Below are 16,369 nucleotides of genomic sequence, written 5' to 3'. Positions count from 1 at the left end.
GATGTGTCTAACGGAGGGAACCAGCAGGATGATAAAGCTTGTTCTAAAAAGACAGAGTGGCACGGTGGTTCTAGAGGCCACTAGGGAAGTCAAAGCATCAGGATAAATAGCTAATGCATGTAGGGCTTAACACCTAGCTGATGGGTGGATATGTGCAGCAAACCACCATGGCACACGTTTATCTATGTAATAAACCTTCATGTCCTGCACATGTGCCCCAAAACTAAATAAAATAAAATAAAAAGCTGGCTAATCATCAATACAATTATAATTTTTGAGGTTATTTTTTCTATTAGATAGAAATCATTTATATCTCTGCCAGATATAAATCCTCTAAATGGACATTTAATTTCATAGAATCTGAATCTTAAACAACAGTAAAGTTAAAAATAAAGATATGCTTCTTTAAAGAATCAAATCACCCATGAGTGAAGCTATTATACTGTGGTGAAGCTATTGTACTAAGGCCACCATGACAAAGGTCATGTCATCTTTTTTTTTTTTTTTTTGCTTTATTTTCAAGTTTTTATATTTTATTAACAAATAGAATAGTCACTTAAAAACAATTTTTTTCTTCACCTTGATCTAACAAGGAAAGCTAACCTTTGAGTTCGCCATGAGCCTTCTTCCATTCACAATGCTCTCAGAACAAAACAATACATAAAGTTTCCAATATATAAGTGAAGAATAAGAAGTCTCAATAGGAAACAATTTATTCAGTATGGCAAAGGACAATGGCTGTGTCAAGGAAAATTCTAGAAAGAGAGGATTTACATTATTTTACATATTCAAATTCCTTTTCAACAGATACTGGTGAGGTTGCGGAGAAAAAGGGATGCTTTTACATTGTTGGTGGGAGTGTAAATTAGTTCATTCATTGTGGAAAACAGTATGGAAATTCCTCATAGACCTAAACACAGAAATACCATTTGACCCAGTAATCCCATATGGGTATATACCCAAAGAAATATAAATCATTCTGTTACAAGGATACATACACACTTATGTTCATTGGAGCATGATTCACAATAGCAAAGACATGGAATCAACTCAAATGCCCATCAATGATAGAATAAAAAAAGAAAATGTTGCACATATACAACATGGAATACTATGCAGCCATTAAAAGAAATAAGATCATGTCCTTTGCAGGGACACAGATAGAGTTGGAAGCCACTATTCTCAGCAAACTAATGCGGGAACAGAAAGCCAAGCACCTCATGTTCTCACTTATAAGTGGGAGCTGAATGATGAGAATACATGACACATAGCAGGAAACAACACACACTAGGGCCTGTCAGAGATGGGGATGTGGGGAGGGAGAGAATCAGAAAGAACAGCTAACGGATGCTGGGCTTAATACCTAGGTGATGGGATGATCTGCACAGCAAAACACCATGGTACACTTTTACCTGTGTAACAAACCTACACATTCGCACATGTACTCCTGAACTTAAAATAAAATTTGAAGAAAAAAATTTCCTTTCAGAAAAAACAAGTAAAAGCAATCATTTTAACTAATGACATTAAGAGCTGATTATCACAAGATCCCAGAGTTAGGTGCTAGTCACTTACTTCCCTAATAACAAAATATATGCATTTAATTTGGACAATAAATATCTTGAGAAACAATATACAAATAAGATATTCATGAAACCTTTTGTTTTTCTTCTTTGATCTCTTGATTCCTGACTCTTGATCATCAAATAATGTGTTCAATAAGAGGAAAGAAGAAAAGTCACAATATTTGATTTAGTTGTTATTAAGCAGTTGTAGACATGAAGGTCTGATGCAGGGTAGAAATTAAAGCTCTTTCCTAAAATAGGGACAATAGTTTAAGTATTGTTTTCAGTTTTAAGTATACTATAATTGTCCCTTCTGCAAATGCTTCTATATAGGGCAAGCACATGGTAATTATGAATAATATAATTATATATCATTATCTAAATTGTATATGCTTCAGCCCTGTTCCAGAAAAATGGATTCCTCATGGATCTTATTCATCACATCCAGGAATTAATCATTGCACATTCACCCTAATCAATAGTGTATTGATGATTAATAATGCTTATCAGCAATCAGTTTGCAGAAAAACAACATATACAGAATGCAACTCATATAGGGGATGAAAAGCAGGAAGACATGGGTAATTGTGTCAGGAAGGGAAACTTGACATTGAAGGTCAAAGATATTTCCTTTCAGCAAAGAACCACACACGGAGTCTTTATAGATATTTGAGGCAGGGAAGGAAGCATTGTTAAAACATGAAAAGGGAACTTTTTTGTCACTTGGATGAGCAGGAGAAAAAGCAAGAAGTGGGAATTACTCTGCACCAGTGATTGGAACACTAAGTTCAAGAATAAAATCAATGCAAGAGAATCCAAACAAAGAATTACAATAGGCACACTTAGGGAATGAAATTGGATTTCTGAACTGGGTTTTGAGACCCCGCTATAAGCTATATGCTACACTAAGAGATAAATGCTACCAATTCTGTACATTTTCAGAGAGCCCTGTGCACTCCGGACAATGTACCAAATTGACTCACAACGTGACCCCCATAAAGGGAAAGTTGCCTTTAGAAAAAAAGCTTTCTGAAAATCCTGTAGAATGTAGTGAAGATAACTACTTCCTTTCAAACAGGTCAGGAGGATAGTTGAAACTGTACATTGTTTAGAGGCATGAACAAGGGGCCTGAAAACTGACTTAATTCAAACCCCTAACACAGTAGAGCTTGCCATTCAACCAAAGCCTTATGCAAATTGTTTTCAGCTCTCAGATAGATGCTGTAAGCCTAATACAGCAGCTTATTTCATGGCTCTCATTTAACCCATCAATCCACGAAGCCAGCCTTTGGCTTGCAAAATAAGAAGGAATGACCAGAGTACAAAAACTAGACTAGAGGTGTGACGGGGAGAAAGGGGAGAATGCAATGCCAAGAGGTGTACCTAAATATACACCAGAGGATGCCTCCTATGTGCATTCATTGCTGATAGTTTTTGTCCCATTGCAGAGATATGATTACCTGGATCTCAGCCAGTGTAACAGCAGGTGTTACTACTGACCATAAAGATATGCCATTCATTTTTAAAGCTAGTGCCAGTGTTTGGTGTTATGGTCTCCCTTGGCAATAACCTCAAGACACTAGTACTAGGATCTGAAGAAGCATTTCTTTTTATGTGTTATAGCACTGGGGCAACATCTAGTTTGCCATCAAGACTGCTTAGAGGAAAAAGCTGGAACCTTTTCTTGTCCACATATCATTCCCCACCATTGATTTAACTTCCAGCGCCATCAAGTGATAAAATGTACTTTTGTTATAATATCCATTCTATCTGAATGGTAGCCAAAAAATATGTTTTGGCCAATTATATTGGTTTCTCACATTTAAGCTGATTTCTTAACATGCTTTTTATGAAATTCTGTCTATCCTGCTATAGAGCTATTTTCATTAATATTGAAAGATATGCAAGTTAGTGGGACAGGGAGATGGAGAAATTGTGTTATCCCTATGTTCATATGTGGGCATATGAATATGATTGTATACATTTTGTTCTGTGAGAACTACCCACTAACCAACTCCCTGCTTACAATGTTGACCTTCTCCAAGTCATTCTCCCCAATTATAAAAGAAATAAAATGATCTCCCTATAATGCACATCTGACCATGGCACTTCTAAGTTTAAAACATCCCCACAATTCACCAAAAGTCTACTGAGCAATGTCCAAACAAACTAGCATGCTTCATAACGTCTTTATAAATAGACTCCCTGCCTTCATAGGCTCATTTCTCATCATTTCTCACCTTGCATTAGAGTCTCGTGGCAAACTTATAATTTAGTCTTTATTTCATGTTTTTACCCAGACTGTGACTCTTTGCTTGGTGGCCTTATCCTTTGTGAGCTCAAGCAGTCTTGCCTTCAGGAATCTTCTGCTGACTCTTTATATGCAGTTGGGATAAGTTCTTTATCTCCATATTTCTTTCTTCAAACTTCTATGCAAATCTTTATCCTCAAACCTAAGGTGCTTTATGGAAATCCATTAATGCGTTCCTACTAAACTGTCAACTTCTAGGTGCTGTATTCTCAGCATACTTCCCTGCACAGAGAAGATACTCAATAAATGGATATTTTCCAAATGAATTAATAGTGAAAACATAATTGAACTGAATTCTGTAGTCTTTTCTCCCCAACCAGATAGTAATATGTTTTACATTAAAATCTGAGTATAACAACTGTGTTTTATGATTTATATAGTGCAGCTTGCAGACCATAGGTGCTTAATGAATGACTTTCAATTTCATGAAACCCCTCTGTGGTATTTTGCCTAAGATACTAGAATTCCAGAGCTAAAGCTCGTTTTATGCAAAATCTTCACTTGACATGCATTCCTCTGTGGCCTAAAAAAAGGACAAAATGACTCAACCAAAGCCACAAAACTTGATAGTGGCTTAAAGACTAAACGTTCTTTTGACTCCCAGTCAAGGATATTTTCACCATTTTTAGATGGGATTATGAGTTAAGAAATTGTGGGTTAAAAGAGAGGAAGGAGTGACAGAAGACAGAAAAGTAAAATACACAAATTAATAAAATTTTGTTTTGGAACAAATCAGAGCGAGAAAAAAAAAGTGTCTAAGGGCTATGTCATTTTGTCAGATACTAATGAGAATACAATTTAGTAAAATAATTGGGTTTGACTGACAAGCTTCCAGTATTGAGTGTTACCAACTCAGCTGGAGAGGGCTGTCTGACTTACTTAGTCCACCAATGTAAATGCTAATCTCTTTTGGAAACACCCCCACATGCACACCCAGAAATAATACTTAGCTAGATATTTGGACATCCTGTAGCCTAGTCAAGTTGACACATAAAATTAACCATCACAACCTCCAACGTAAAGTCAAGGTTTAGGCTAACTTGTAGGTAGCAAAATCCATTATGCACTTTATGTGCTGGTGAAATTGCATAAATATGAACATTTACTTGGGGACCATAAGTCTGGTCATAATTTGCAAAATGAAATACAGCACAGACAAGTGAAGGCTAAACCTGCGAGATAATAAAAGCCAAACTCTAGAATTATGAAAGTGGGAAAAGTGAGAGGCAGTTATAAAAACAATAAATGTTAAAAATTAAAACGCTTCAGGTTAATTTTATTTCTGAGTAGCTTGCCTGAAGTCACACTGCAGAGATTCAGCCCCAGAGGTCTGGAAAATTCAATGTTCTTTTCCACTGCTTTGCTCTGCCTCTTGGCCAAATGGGTAAATACATTCAACAGATATACATGGCACAAATAACTGCAAACACAGTATAATTCTTCAGGATCTTTTCATTTTATGCATGTCTAATGAATTTGGTAAAGTCAAGAGGGAGAAAAACAGCTAAATGGATACAAAGATCTGAGTTTTCCTTTAACCCCATTTGTAAGTGAAACTCAAGTAAACAAGGTGGCAAAATCACCTAATGATTGAAGCTAAAGACCACCCCCACCAAGGGCCACTGCTTTTTATTTAATGAAACCACAAGAGACATCCAATGTGAGTTATGTGTAGGGCAGACTATTGTGAATTTTTTTATTTGAAATGATGTTGATGTGTCAGATAGGCAGAAGAACGGCTCCCACAAAAGATATTTGTGTCCTCATCACTGGAACCTATAAATGTTACCTTATATAGCAAAAAGGCCTTTGCATAGGTGATTCAGTTAAGGAATTTAAGATGGGGAGATTATCGAGTTGAACGCTAAATACAATCCCAACTGTTGTTACAAGAGAGAAGCAGAAGGAGATTTTTTTTTGTTATTTGGAGATGGAGTCTTGCTCTCTTGCCCAGGCTGGCATGCAATGGCACAATCTTGGCTCACTGCAACCTCCGCTTCGCAGAGGGAGCTTTGATGCAGACAGAAGGGGAGGAGGAAATGTGACCACAGAGGCAGAGATTGGAGTGATGCAACCACAAGAGAAGGAGGAATGCCAGAAGCCACCAGAAGCAGAAAGAGACAAAGAATAGGGCCTCCAGAAAGAGCATGGTCCTGCTGACACTTTAATTCCACTCATTAATACTGATTTTGGATTTCAGGCCTCCATAACCTTGAGAAAATAAATTTCTGTTGTTTTGAGTCCCCACATTTGTGCTTATTTGCTGCAGCAGCCACAGGAAATTAGAATGCCAAATGACGCAAACAAGCTAAGTCATAAACAGCCTAAAAACCATGCAATACATCATTGGACTATATCCTTTTCACAGAGGAACAATAAACAGGGCCTCACTTCCACTAAGCCATATCTCAAAGAAAATTTGGATTGACCTCGGAAAACAGAATATTGTGATTTCTCAGGCTTTGTGTATTCCATGTGCATACTGTGGTACAGCAATTCTCTCTATACTGTCCATTTAGGTAGTTATGATTACAGGTTTGACTGGGTTAGGTTGTTAGAATTGACAGAATGAATGAGTGCTAATAAAATGACGATGTGTTCTGCTATCCTGTCACTGAACCGATGCAATGGTTTATAACAGCATGATGAAACAAAGTAATTGGATACTGTAATGAATTTGAAGTATTATAATTTTGATGGTCTCAGGAATTATGATAAGTGTTAAACAGTAACAGTCACATTCCTTCTTGTCCACAGGCTCGGTGGGATGGCTTGACTGGGCGTATCACCTTCAATAAAACCAATGGCTTGAGGAAGGATTTTGATCTGGACATTATTAGTCTCAAAGAGGAAGGAACTGAAAAGGTAACCTCCTTAATAATATAAATAAATAAAATAACAAATGAACATTGCTCAAGCATTTTTATTAAATTGCACAGACAAGTAGGTAAATGATGAAGTGATTCTCTTGGCATGTTATTTTGCATCCAGTTTGTTTATCTTTCTTTTACCTGTAGATAGATGTTGATGTGCTAGATTCTTAAATTTCATGTGTTAGTAATAGCAATGCTAATTAGTGTTTATATAGTGCTTCATTTATATAGCAAGTGTGTTTATATTATTATATATATAACCCTATAGTTGGGTGTTATTAAGCCCATGTCTTAAAGGTTTTAACAAATTGAGTTTAGACTTGGAAATGCAGAAGCTGTCAATGGTTTATCGATGGAATGGCATCCAACAGTTACCCAGAAATTATTTTAATTGCACATTTTATTTTATTTTGAGATTGGTGACAGACAGAATAAATAGGTTAGAAGAGAATTATTAGAGCAAATTAACATTGCATTCTTAATTTTAGGACAAATGCCAAAAAACTGTATTTTAACGTTGGGTTGTCACTTTAGGAATATTTTAGTTGTAGTTCTGAATCTGTCCATGTTTAAAGTTCTACTTTAGTTACTATTTAGAGTAACAATTGTAAACTATTTGGTTAAATAACAATGATAAAATAATTTGGCTTCTCAGCATATTTTATTAAACCAGTTTTAGTATTCATGATTATACGTTGGAATTAACAGAGTTTGAAGATTTTGCACTGAAAATGTTACAGAAAAACAACTGAAACCCCCAAAACAATCACCTAAACAGAAAACTCTGTAATCTGACATTTTTTCCCACTATAGTGAATAAGATAGTGTGCTGAATATAACAGTGGCTTTGGGAACAATCGATTGCTTGCTTAATTAGAAATAGTTGGGTTGATTTTTTTAAATGAGGTAAGGTTTTCACTTCTGTTCTCTTGCTTTTGTTAACTGGGACACATTTTTTTTTGCAGGTGCTAACTACCCCTCCCCCCAAAAAAAACATTAATGGAAACAAAGATCATTTAGGCTAAATGTAATAGAAGGTGATCACTGGTGTGAACTATTTGAGGAAAATAATTCATTTGCAGCTTTGAGAGTACACATTATATATGCAGGTTTCTCCGTTCAAAAATGCCTCTCCCATCCTCTGGCTTTCTCTCCACTCTGATTTGTCCCTCTGTTGGTCTGACATGCTCTGATAGAGCACAAGGCATCCAGCCAGCCTCCACAATGGTGTGTGGGATGTTGGCTGGAGGGAACAACAACAAAAAAAAAATGCTTGTTATTATTTGAAAGCCTATAGTATTTTTTAAGAAAATGTCTGCTTCTTGAAGCATGAGTCTTTCCCTGACTCTCTTCTCCTCTTTATGTATAGCATTGAAGAGGGGAGAAAAGCTGTTAAGGAAACATCTTTTTGGCTAGGTGAATGATGAACTAGATGAAGCTATTGTTATGCTTTCACAGCTATCTATACACTGTAATACTATGCACATTGCGTTGGTGTTTTTCCATCAAAGGCAAAATTGAATTAGATGAAAGTGTTTTGTGTTTGTTTCTTATCTCCTCATTGTTTGCAATAACTTTTCTTTCTTTAGGTGTCTGAGGCTCAATTCCCGAGAAGGCTGATTGAGCCTTAAGGCAATGGGGAGAAACCAACATACCTCTCTCAGGAGCAGAGGGAGGAAATGCCCAATCAGCCTCTCTTGGGGTCAATAGGAATAACTATTAGAAAAATCCCATTCTCACTTTCACTCAAATTTCCACTGCCTTGAAGCTCATAATCAAAGAATAAGTCATGAAGCATTCTTTTTTTTTGGTTAGGAAGTGTGTGTGTGTGTGTGTGTGTGTGTGTACTGATTGATTTGTTGGTTGACTGATTGATTGATTTTTGTTACCAATCCCTTAAAAGGGTCTTCTTAAGGAACAATGAAGCCCCTTAATACTGCAGCATACATGTATACACTGAAAAGCACATTAAGTCATTTTTTTGGTGTGTGAAAGGAAAAGGAAAAATGGAGTCTTACCACCAGGTAACTTCTGTGAGACCCAAGTCTTGATTCATCTCTTTGTTGTACCTATTGTCAGGCTTTATATTGAATTAAGATGCAAAATTCCAAAAAATGGGTGGGAACTTAACACTCTAAGCACTCACACACCACGATTCCATCTGGGTTTCACGCTCTATTTTAATTAAGTGCTATTTTTATTTTATTTTTCTCTCTGAAAACCAAGGCTGCTGGCGAAGTGTCTAAACACTTGTATAAAGTGTGGAAGAAGGTTTGTACTCTGACAACAACTGCAGGAAACCTGGGGGTGGGATGGGGAATGTCACTGGAAAAGCCTGCGTCCTTCTAATATTGCTGGACCTGTAGCTCTCCAATTGCAGTTTAGAGGGGATGTTGCATGTAAAGAGAGAGCAAGAGTGATTAAAATGTTCTCTCTCAACATCACCTGTGAATTGAAAACAGGTTTGCAATGGATTAAATAATGGTGGATTAAATATTTCCCCCAAGATTGTTTTTGTTTCTCTCAGGCAGGATCAGTCCCTGTTAGAATTGAAAGCAGGTAACTGTAACAGAAGGAATTTACATTCCTTCTGAAATCACTAAGTATTTTCCCTAAGTGGGAGAAAAACAACAATAGATTTGATCCATTAGACTAATCAGAGGGGCTATGGCTTCAGAAGGCTAGGACATGTCCTTCAACGTCACTACCACAAAGTATGAACCATTTTCAGAAATTTCCTTTTCTTATGAGCTATCTTTTGTTTTGTATGATATCTTCATCAGAGTAAACTGTATTGCAATTTGTTTTAGAGCCACAGTTGTAAAGAGGACACAAACATTAGGGACCTTGGAAAGAAAATGAGATTATCTTGTGAATTATAACACCCACTATTTTATAGTTTATTATACAGTGCCATGTTGCCAATGAGTGTGCATAGATTTATATAAGCAAATATTAGACATTAAAAACATTTGGATCAGAGAAAGGTCCCAGTGATAAGCAAACATTTTCTTTCATCTCCCCTCTCTTTCTCTTCCTCCTCTCCTTCCTTTTCTCTCTGTCTCTCTCTCTAAAACTACTTGCTAAAAAACCTGTGGACTGATGATGGACCTTAAATTGCTTCAGGTTGTTCAACTTGAACAGCTTTGTCGGGTTCACTTTCATCTTTCAAATTATCAGCTACGTCACAGAAAGTGTACACAAGTTTCCTCCCTATAGCCAAATGCCTTGTCTCCCTCTTAGTAATACTCAGTGATGAATTCAAAAATTTTTTCTTTTTAAGTTTTCAAAACACAGGTTTAAAAACCTTGTTTTGATCTTCAGTGAACACGGCTACTAAAGGCACACAGAAGGTGATCAGTAAATGGATGAGCCTAACTGGCACCCAGAAAAGAAAAAATAAAATCTATTACACTAATCCATCTTGAGACTCTGGGCACTTTGAATTAATCTAATACAAATATCCTAGGGAATGGAATCCAAGCTTTCAAATTACATGCAGGGGAGAAGAGGTGTCCTCTATTTGTCACTAAACTGCAATAACCACACCCACTTCCCAGGGATGTAACTTTCTGGTCTTTATCCTCTCTGCCTTCCCGCCTCTTCCTTCCTGGTAGCCCATCATGTTCCACATTGTAAGTTGCATATACCGTGGTGTGCTGTTTTGTGTTGACTGTTCATCAAAAATTCACGGTAACCTGATTTTTAGCACAAGTGACCCATTCAGACCCAAGGAGAACATTGCACTTTTTCCAGAAGTCTCCAACTTAAACAAAAATCCACCTTCGTCATATTTAAATTCCAAAAGCTTTCCTCAGTACTCTTATTTTAGAATAATATTATTCACCTGAAATTCTTTCCAAACGAGGGAGAAAGCAATCTTTACAACATTCCTCACTAAAATATTTGTTATATAAGACTCATAACACAGGAAACACATATACCTTTATCTTTTCCCTAGATACCTGATTATTTCCCTCAGCCATTTTAGATGTAGAGTTTACATGAATCACTGCCTAGGGTTGGAAGGTAGATACTATTCTCTGAACGCCCTTTTTATTGCATTGCTTTTTTAAAAAAAGTTTGCTTAATGTCATTTGGGCACTCATTTTCAAATAATTTTCTCAGTTGTCCTAGATGACAAATGGCCATTCCCTTGTGCCAGCTTACAAAGTGAAAGAAATCAGGGCCAGATCATTTAGACATTAAGCGCTCCTCCCCACCAGTAACTGATCCACACTCCACTACTTCTCACTGGCAAATGACTGCTGTCTGCTTTCACTACAAAGTTTGAAAATTGAGGTTCCGCTCCCTGGAGGCAGTCCTCCTAGGTCGCAGAACGGACTGAAATGTCAAATGTCCAGGCACATTCTTAACTGCACCTCTCTCTCCAGCACACGTGAATCATGAGGCCTGACTTCTTTAAAGAAAGACATTCTTTTCCTGACAACATATTTATTTACTTCAAGTAACAGATAAAGCCACTTGACTACTTGGGTTTAAAAGACACAGGTGCACATATGTGCTCATGCACGCACGCACACACACACACATGCACACACTTCTGTTTTGCTGATTACAAGTTTGGAAACAGAATATTGAGGTCATTCAAATTGCATATATGTACTGAACATTTCCCAGGATTAGCCTGACCTTTGCTGTATTTTGATACTCTTCTAGTCTGCATTTTAAGGATTTTCTGTGGGTTCCTCTGTAGAGATAATAAGGGAAAAATTGGTCACCCTTTTCTCATTTTAAGGAGAAAAGTTTAAACTGAATAGGACTTGGGACTTAGTTGATTGGATCAGAAGCAGCAATGATCTCTTAGCTTCAGCACTTTTAGTGCAGATGGCAAAAGAAAGAAAAACCAGACATCAGGCTGTGGTGTCTATTTGTCCTCAAGTTCAAATTTTAGTTTACAAGACAGTGATATTGCTAGGCTGTTGAACACAGTCATTTTCAAATATTAGTGTAGTTCCTTCCAACACACACATACATGACGTTAATAGAAATAAGATTTAGAGAATACACCTTTTTACATAACCAAGTGGCTAAAAACAGTCATTTTCTCCACCTTTCAATACTTACTTAATTAAAACTTAGATCCCATTCTCCTCAGTGTCTACGTGAAGCTTTAATTAGAAGTACAGTCAGGGCCCAATTTACACACAGTTTTCATGAAGCTAGGAGTCAATTGTTCACAACCTAAAGCATAGCCTTGGATGAAAATCAATAGACAGGTGTATTTAGCCTTAGTTACATTTCCTAGAAGCAAGAGTCCCTGCCTCAGAAGAAGGGGTGGAGGTTGAGAAGAAAAAGAAGAAAATGTTGTCCACTTTTCCCCACTCTAAAGCCAGACAGAGAAAGCTGAAGATTATTCCACCAATAGACATATAATGTGCGTTCTCAATGATACTCATCACACTAGATCCAGGAAATGTTGAATGGTTATTAACAGTACAGCCTACAACCCAACAAACACCTCTTTTCAGGCAGGATCACAGTATTTTCAAATGCAGAATCTATCCCATTCCCCCATATACCTACACCTGTCTCTCTATTTCTCCAATCAACTAACCCTAATTAAGTATAAGAAAAAAAACCGAAATGGAAATAGTTTACACTGATGTGTGAATGTGTAATATTCCTTGAAAATTCCTCAAAGCATTGATGTCTATAAAAAAGACACTTGTCCAGCTAAATAAATTTCTAGCTGCTAAATATAGGCAGTAAATCAGAGTCAAGAAATAGAAAAGCAAAGGGGGATGGAGCCTAACGCTCCCGCCTGTCTTCCCATTGGAGGAATATATTTAGGAACCAAGCATACATCCACCCTGTCCATCTCAGGGCATGTCCAGGTGTTCATGTTCCTAAACTGCCCCCTTTTTCAGATTTCTTTTACTTTATCGGATTCTGAATTTTTTTAAAAAATTATGAATGAGTCCAAATTCCTTCACGACAGGTAAGGTTGAAGAAAATACGGAGACAGTCTTTTGAATGCCCTCTATTGTTAACATGTGCACAGCTCTTAACACACACCAACACTTCCACATACATCATCTGATTATTTGATCTTCTCGTTATTCCTATGAAATACTTTATAGGTAAAGAATCGACTGAAGCTCAGAAAAATTAGAATCTCATCCAAGGACACACCGCAACAAGGTCTTCCTCGCTCTAAAACATACTTGCAGGCCACTACATGAGGCTGTCATTAAATGCCTGTAGAAAGATTCAGAAAAATAGCTCAAAATCCCTAAGTCTCCTCTTCCGGGTTCCCTCAGAGGCTGAAGAAATCAATATAGTTCTACACGGCCTCATAACCCAGGAGTGAGTTGGCCACTGGAGAAAACTGTGGATCATTATTTTTAAAAAGAGTAATGGGCTTTACTGAATGCCAATTGCCATGGTTGGTTTTGTGACAGAAAAATCAGTGAGCAGTAAAAGTGAGTGTGCTCACTGAAGGAGTTCATGATCAAGTGGGCAGACAAGACAGGTAAACAGATAAATAATAACAGAAGAGGCTAGCTGCTGTGACAGAGATGTGAACAGAGTCCTGCTAGAGTTCCCGAGGTGCACTGTTTGCCCAGCTTTGGTTCCTCAAAGGAGACAGGCCCTGAGCTTAGTCTACTTCTCATCCACATGACATGTTTTCTTCCACTTGCCTTTCTCTTTTTGTAGAAAAAAAAAAATCTTTGTTTTTTCAATGTCTTGCTTTGTCATCCAGGCTGGAGTGCAATGGTGCAATCACCGCTCACTGCAGTCTTGACTTCCTGGACCCAAGCGATCCTCACATCTCAGCCTCCTGAGTAGCTGAGGCTGCAGGCATGCACCATCATGCCTGGCTAATTTTTTTAAATTTTTTATAGAGATAGAGTCCCACTATGTTGCCAAGGTGATTTTGAACACCTGGTCTCAAGAGATCCTCCCACCCTGGCCTTCCAAAGCACTGGGATTACAGGCATGAGCCACAGCACCCCACTATCTTTCCCTTTCAGATGCCTGGTCTCTCCACCATTTATCCTGCTCCTTCACCCCATTATTCATAAATTTTAAATTAATTAGTGATATCACTTTAGCAGCCTAAGGTTTATGTTAGTAGAATATAAGATCCACAAGGGAAGAAACTCTTGTGTATTCTATTCATTGTTAAGTCCTCAGGTGCCTGGAACAGTTCCCAGCACATAAGTAGATCCTCAACAAATATATATAGGAAGAAAAATCTGATATCCATTTAAGAATTCTTAAACATTTTTAATTTAAAAGAGAACAATGAGCTTACTAAATTTAAAACAAAAAGACCTCCACCTACCCTGCCCCCAGTAGCACAGATATATCCTCTTTTGTCTACATATTCATTTCTCCATTATTTCATTTTCACACATTTAGTAGCTTCCACTGTGATGCCCTGGTATCCCAAACTGTGAGCTTTTGCCCATGCCTGATAGAGAAAGGGCCTCTCTTTGGTGTAAATGTCACACTGACAGCCAGCAGCCTCTGATGTACTGTGTTCTGTGTAGATTGGGATTTGGAATTCCAACAGTGGGCTTAACATGACGGATAGCAACAAAGACAAGTCCAGCAATATCACCGATTCACTGGCCAACCGAACACTCATTGTCACCACCATTCTGGTAAGTTGACTTCATGGAATTGAGGATGTCTTATCCAGACTCCTGCCTTAGACTTTGAAGCATTCCTCAACTGTCTTTTTCATGCCAAAGCTTCTGTCTGCAAATGCCTATTTTTAATGGAGACACTAAAAGCCTGTGTTTGTATGTACTTACAATAAGATTGAATTACAAGCTTCTAACATCGTTCTGAAGATCTCCCACCTCCAGTCATTGCCAGTCCTGCTCAGCCCCACCTCCGTTGCCTCCCAGCTTGTCTCCCTTACTTTCTGACTGCTGGTTGGTTTCAGCCATGTGGAGACCCTAGCAAGAGACTAGAGAAGTGGAAAAAGAGAGGTAATAGAAGCTCTTCTCCCGTTCCATCCCATCCACTACTAGAAGTTTTTGCAGAACCTCCGACTTTCTACAATCATAGCTTCTGCTTGTCAATGGCGCTGTTTCTAGGGTCCAGCTGCACTGATCTTCAGGAGTACTCTTTCCTCCCTCCTGCCTCAGCCCTGGGTGGTACAGGTTTCCCCGTGAGGCTGTTGCCTGTGTGTCTATGACTTGCTGCCAAATCGGACTCCACCTCCCTTGGCTCCTTTTGCTCTGCTCACAGTTCTGTACACAGCTCCTTTACTAACTGCTCTTAAAAAATCCTGCTCCCTGTTAGAGCCCCAGTCACGCCCCCATCCAGCCACTGTACAGCTACCAGTTTATTTTCCGTGTTTTCCTTTCACCAGGGAGTTAGTTGAGCAGCAGTAGCCCTCCCTGAAATCCTTACTTGCAGACATCCTGTCTTACACCAGTCCATAATATCAAAACAGTTTATTGTTGATGTTATTAACTTGTGAGAATTCTTCACCCAAAGTAAAAACTGTTACTCTTCTAGTTACTACTTTCTCTATGACTGTCTTATGAAAATAGAGGGTTCTCTGTTGTGTTTGAATGACCCCACTATCAGTTTATTTGAGGATAAACCTAAAGAATATGTCAGCAGTATAGCAACTATTATAATTTTATAAAACAAAATGAGCATTCATTTAGTCAAATGAGCATTAACAAGGTTATAGATGCATGGTAGTAAGCAAATGTACATTATTTATAGGAGAGGGGATTGATCACGTACCTGGATAAGGAGAGAATAACCAGATGTGAGATTTAAGGTTTCAAAAAAGAAAATGGGACAGATTATAAAAGACATAAAAGCGGCCTTTGGGATGGGCTACCCTGAAGGAAACCAACTAAAATATGTAGATAGTAAGTGAATAGTTAAATTGAGATGAAATTTAGATGAAGAAATGAGAATAGTCATAGATAGGAAGCACATAGAATGAAAGGGGATATTTAGTGATACACATTTCTCCATCATGAGGCTCTGAGATAAAACCCAGAAGAGCGAGGAGTCATACAAAAAAAGCTTGGATATTGGTACAACAGGTGGCCAGGCATCTGGGCTCCCATTGCCCTCTGTGCCTTCCTTCTTCTCAGACCCAACATTTAAATGTGACTATGTCTCCATCACACCATTTCCTCACAGCCCCACCCTCCACAGAGGAAGGAAAAGCTCCCATCTAAAGAGGCAGAAGGGGAAGAAACAGTAATAGAGGAAGTGTTCTGTATTTATAGAAGGCATAGGCAGGCAGATGAGTGAATGACTTCAGTACTCTCAGCTCTTCAAAATCCTTTTCAAATATTTCACATCTTCAGGCTGCTGCTGGAGTAAACTCTTTTTGTCATTATAACAGGGTTTTCATATTTGGTTTGTTTCCTCTAGGAAGAACCCTATGTTATGTATAGGAAATCTGATAAGCCTCTATATGGAAACGATCGATTTGAAGGATATTGCCTGGACCTGCTGAAAGAATTGTCAAACATCCTGGGTTTCATTTATGATGTTAAACTAGTTCCCGATGGCAAATATGGGGCCCAGAATGACAAAGGAGAGTGGAACGGGATGGTTAAAGAACTCATAGATCACGTAAGTTACAATATTTCTAATGTATCTGA

At 38.0% G+C, this 16,369-nt stretch overlaps 1 protein-coding gene across 8 annotated transcripts in view; it reads left to right on the top strand.

The window, feature by feature from the left end:
• The window catches only part of GRIK1 (glutamate ionotropic receptor kainate type subunit 1), a 388,898-nt gene that overhangs the window by 322,830 nt on the left and 49,699 nt on the right, over positions 1 to 16,369 (top strand). For 5 of the 8 annotated variants that reach the window (XM_037743256.1, XM_017541944.2, XM_037743258.1 and 2 more), the window contains 4 exons: positions 6,634 to 6,741; positions 8,976 to 9,020; positions 14,270 to 14,383; positions 16,137 to 16,340. In XM_037743256.1, the coding sequence (XP_037599184.1) occupies positions 6,634 to 6,741; positions 8,976 to 9,020; positions 14,270 to 14,383; positions 16,137 to 16,340 (471 nt within the window). The remainder of the gene's footprint in view (positions 1 to 6,633; positions 6,742 to 8,975; positions 9,021 to 14,269; positions 14,384 to 16,136; positions 16,341 to 16,369) is intronic. The other 3 variants (XM_017541943.2, XM_017541947.2, XM_037743259.1) reach the window with 1 other exon arrangement.

Source organism: Cebus imitator, unplaced genomic scaffold (assembly GCF_001604975.1).
Source record: "Cebus imitator isolate Cc_AM_T3 unplaced genomic scaffold, Cebus_imitator-1.0 Scaffold138, whole genome shotgun sequence".
In the NCBI taxonomy this organism is placed as follows: Eukaryota; Metazoa; Chordata; class Mammalia; order Primates; family Cebidae; genus Cebus; species Cebus imitator.
Note: the sequence above shows the minus strand (reverse complement) of the source record. Positions and strands in the feature narration are given on the sequence as shown.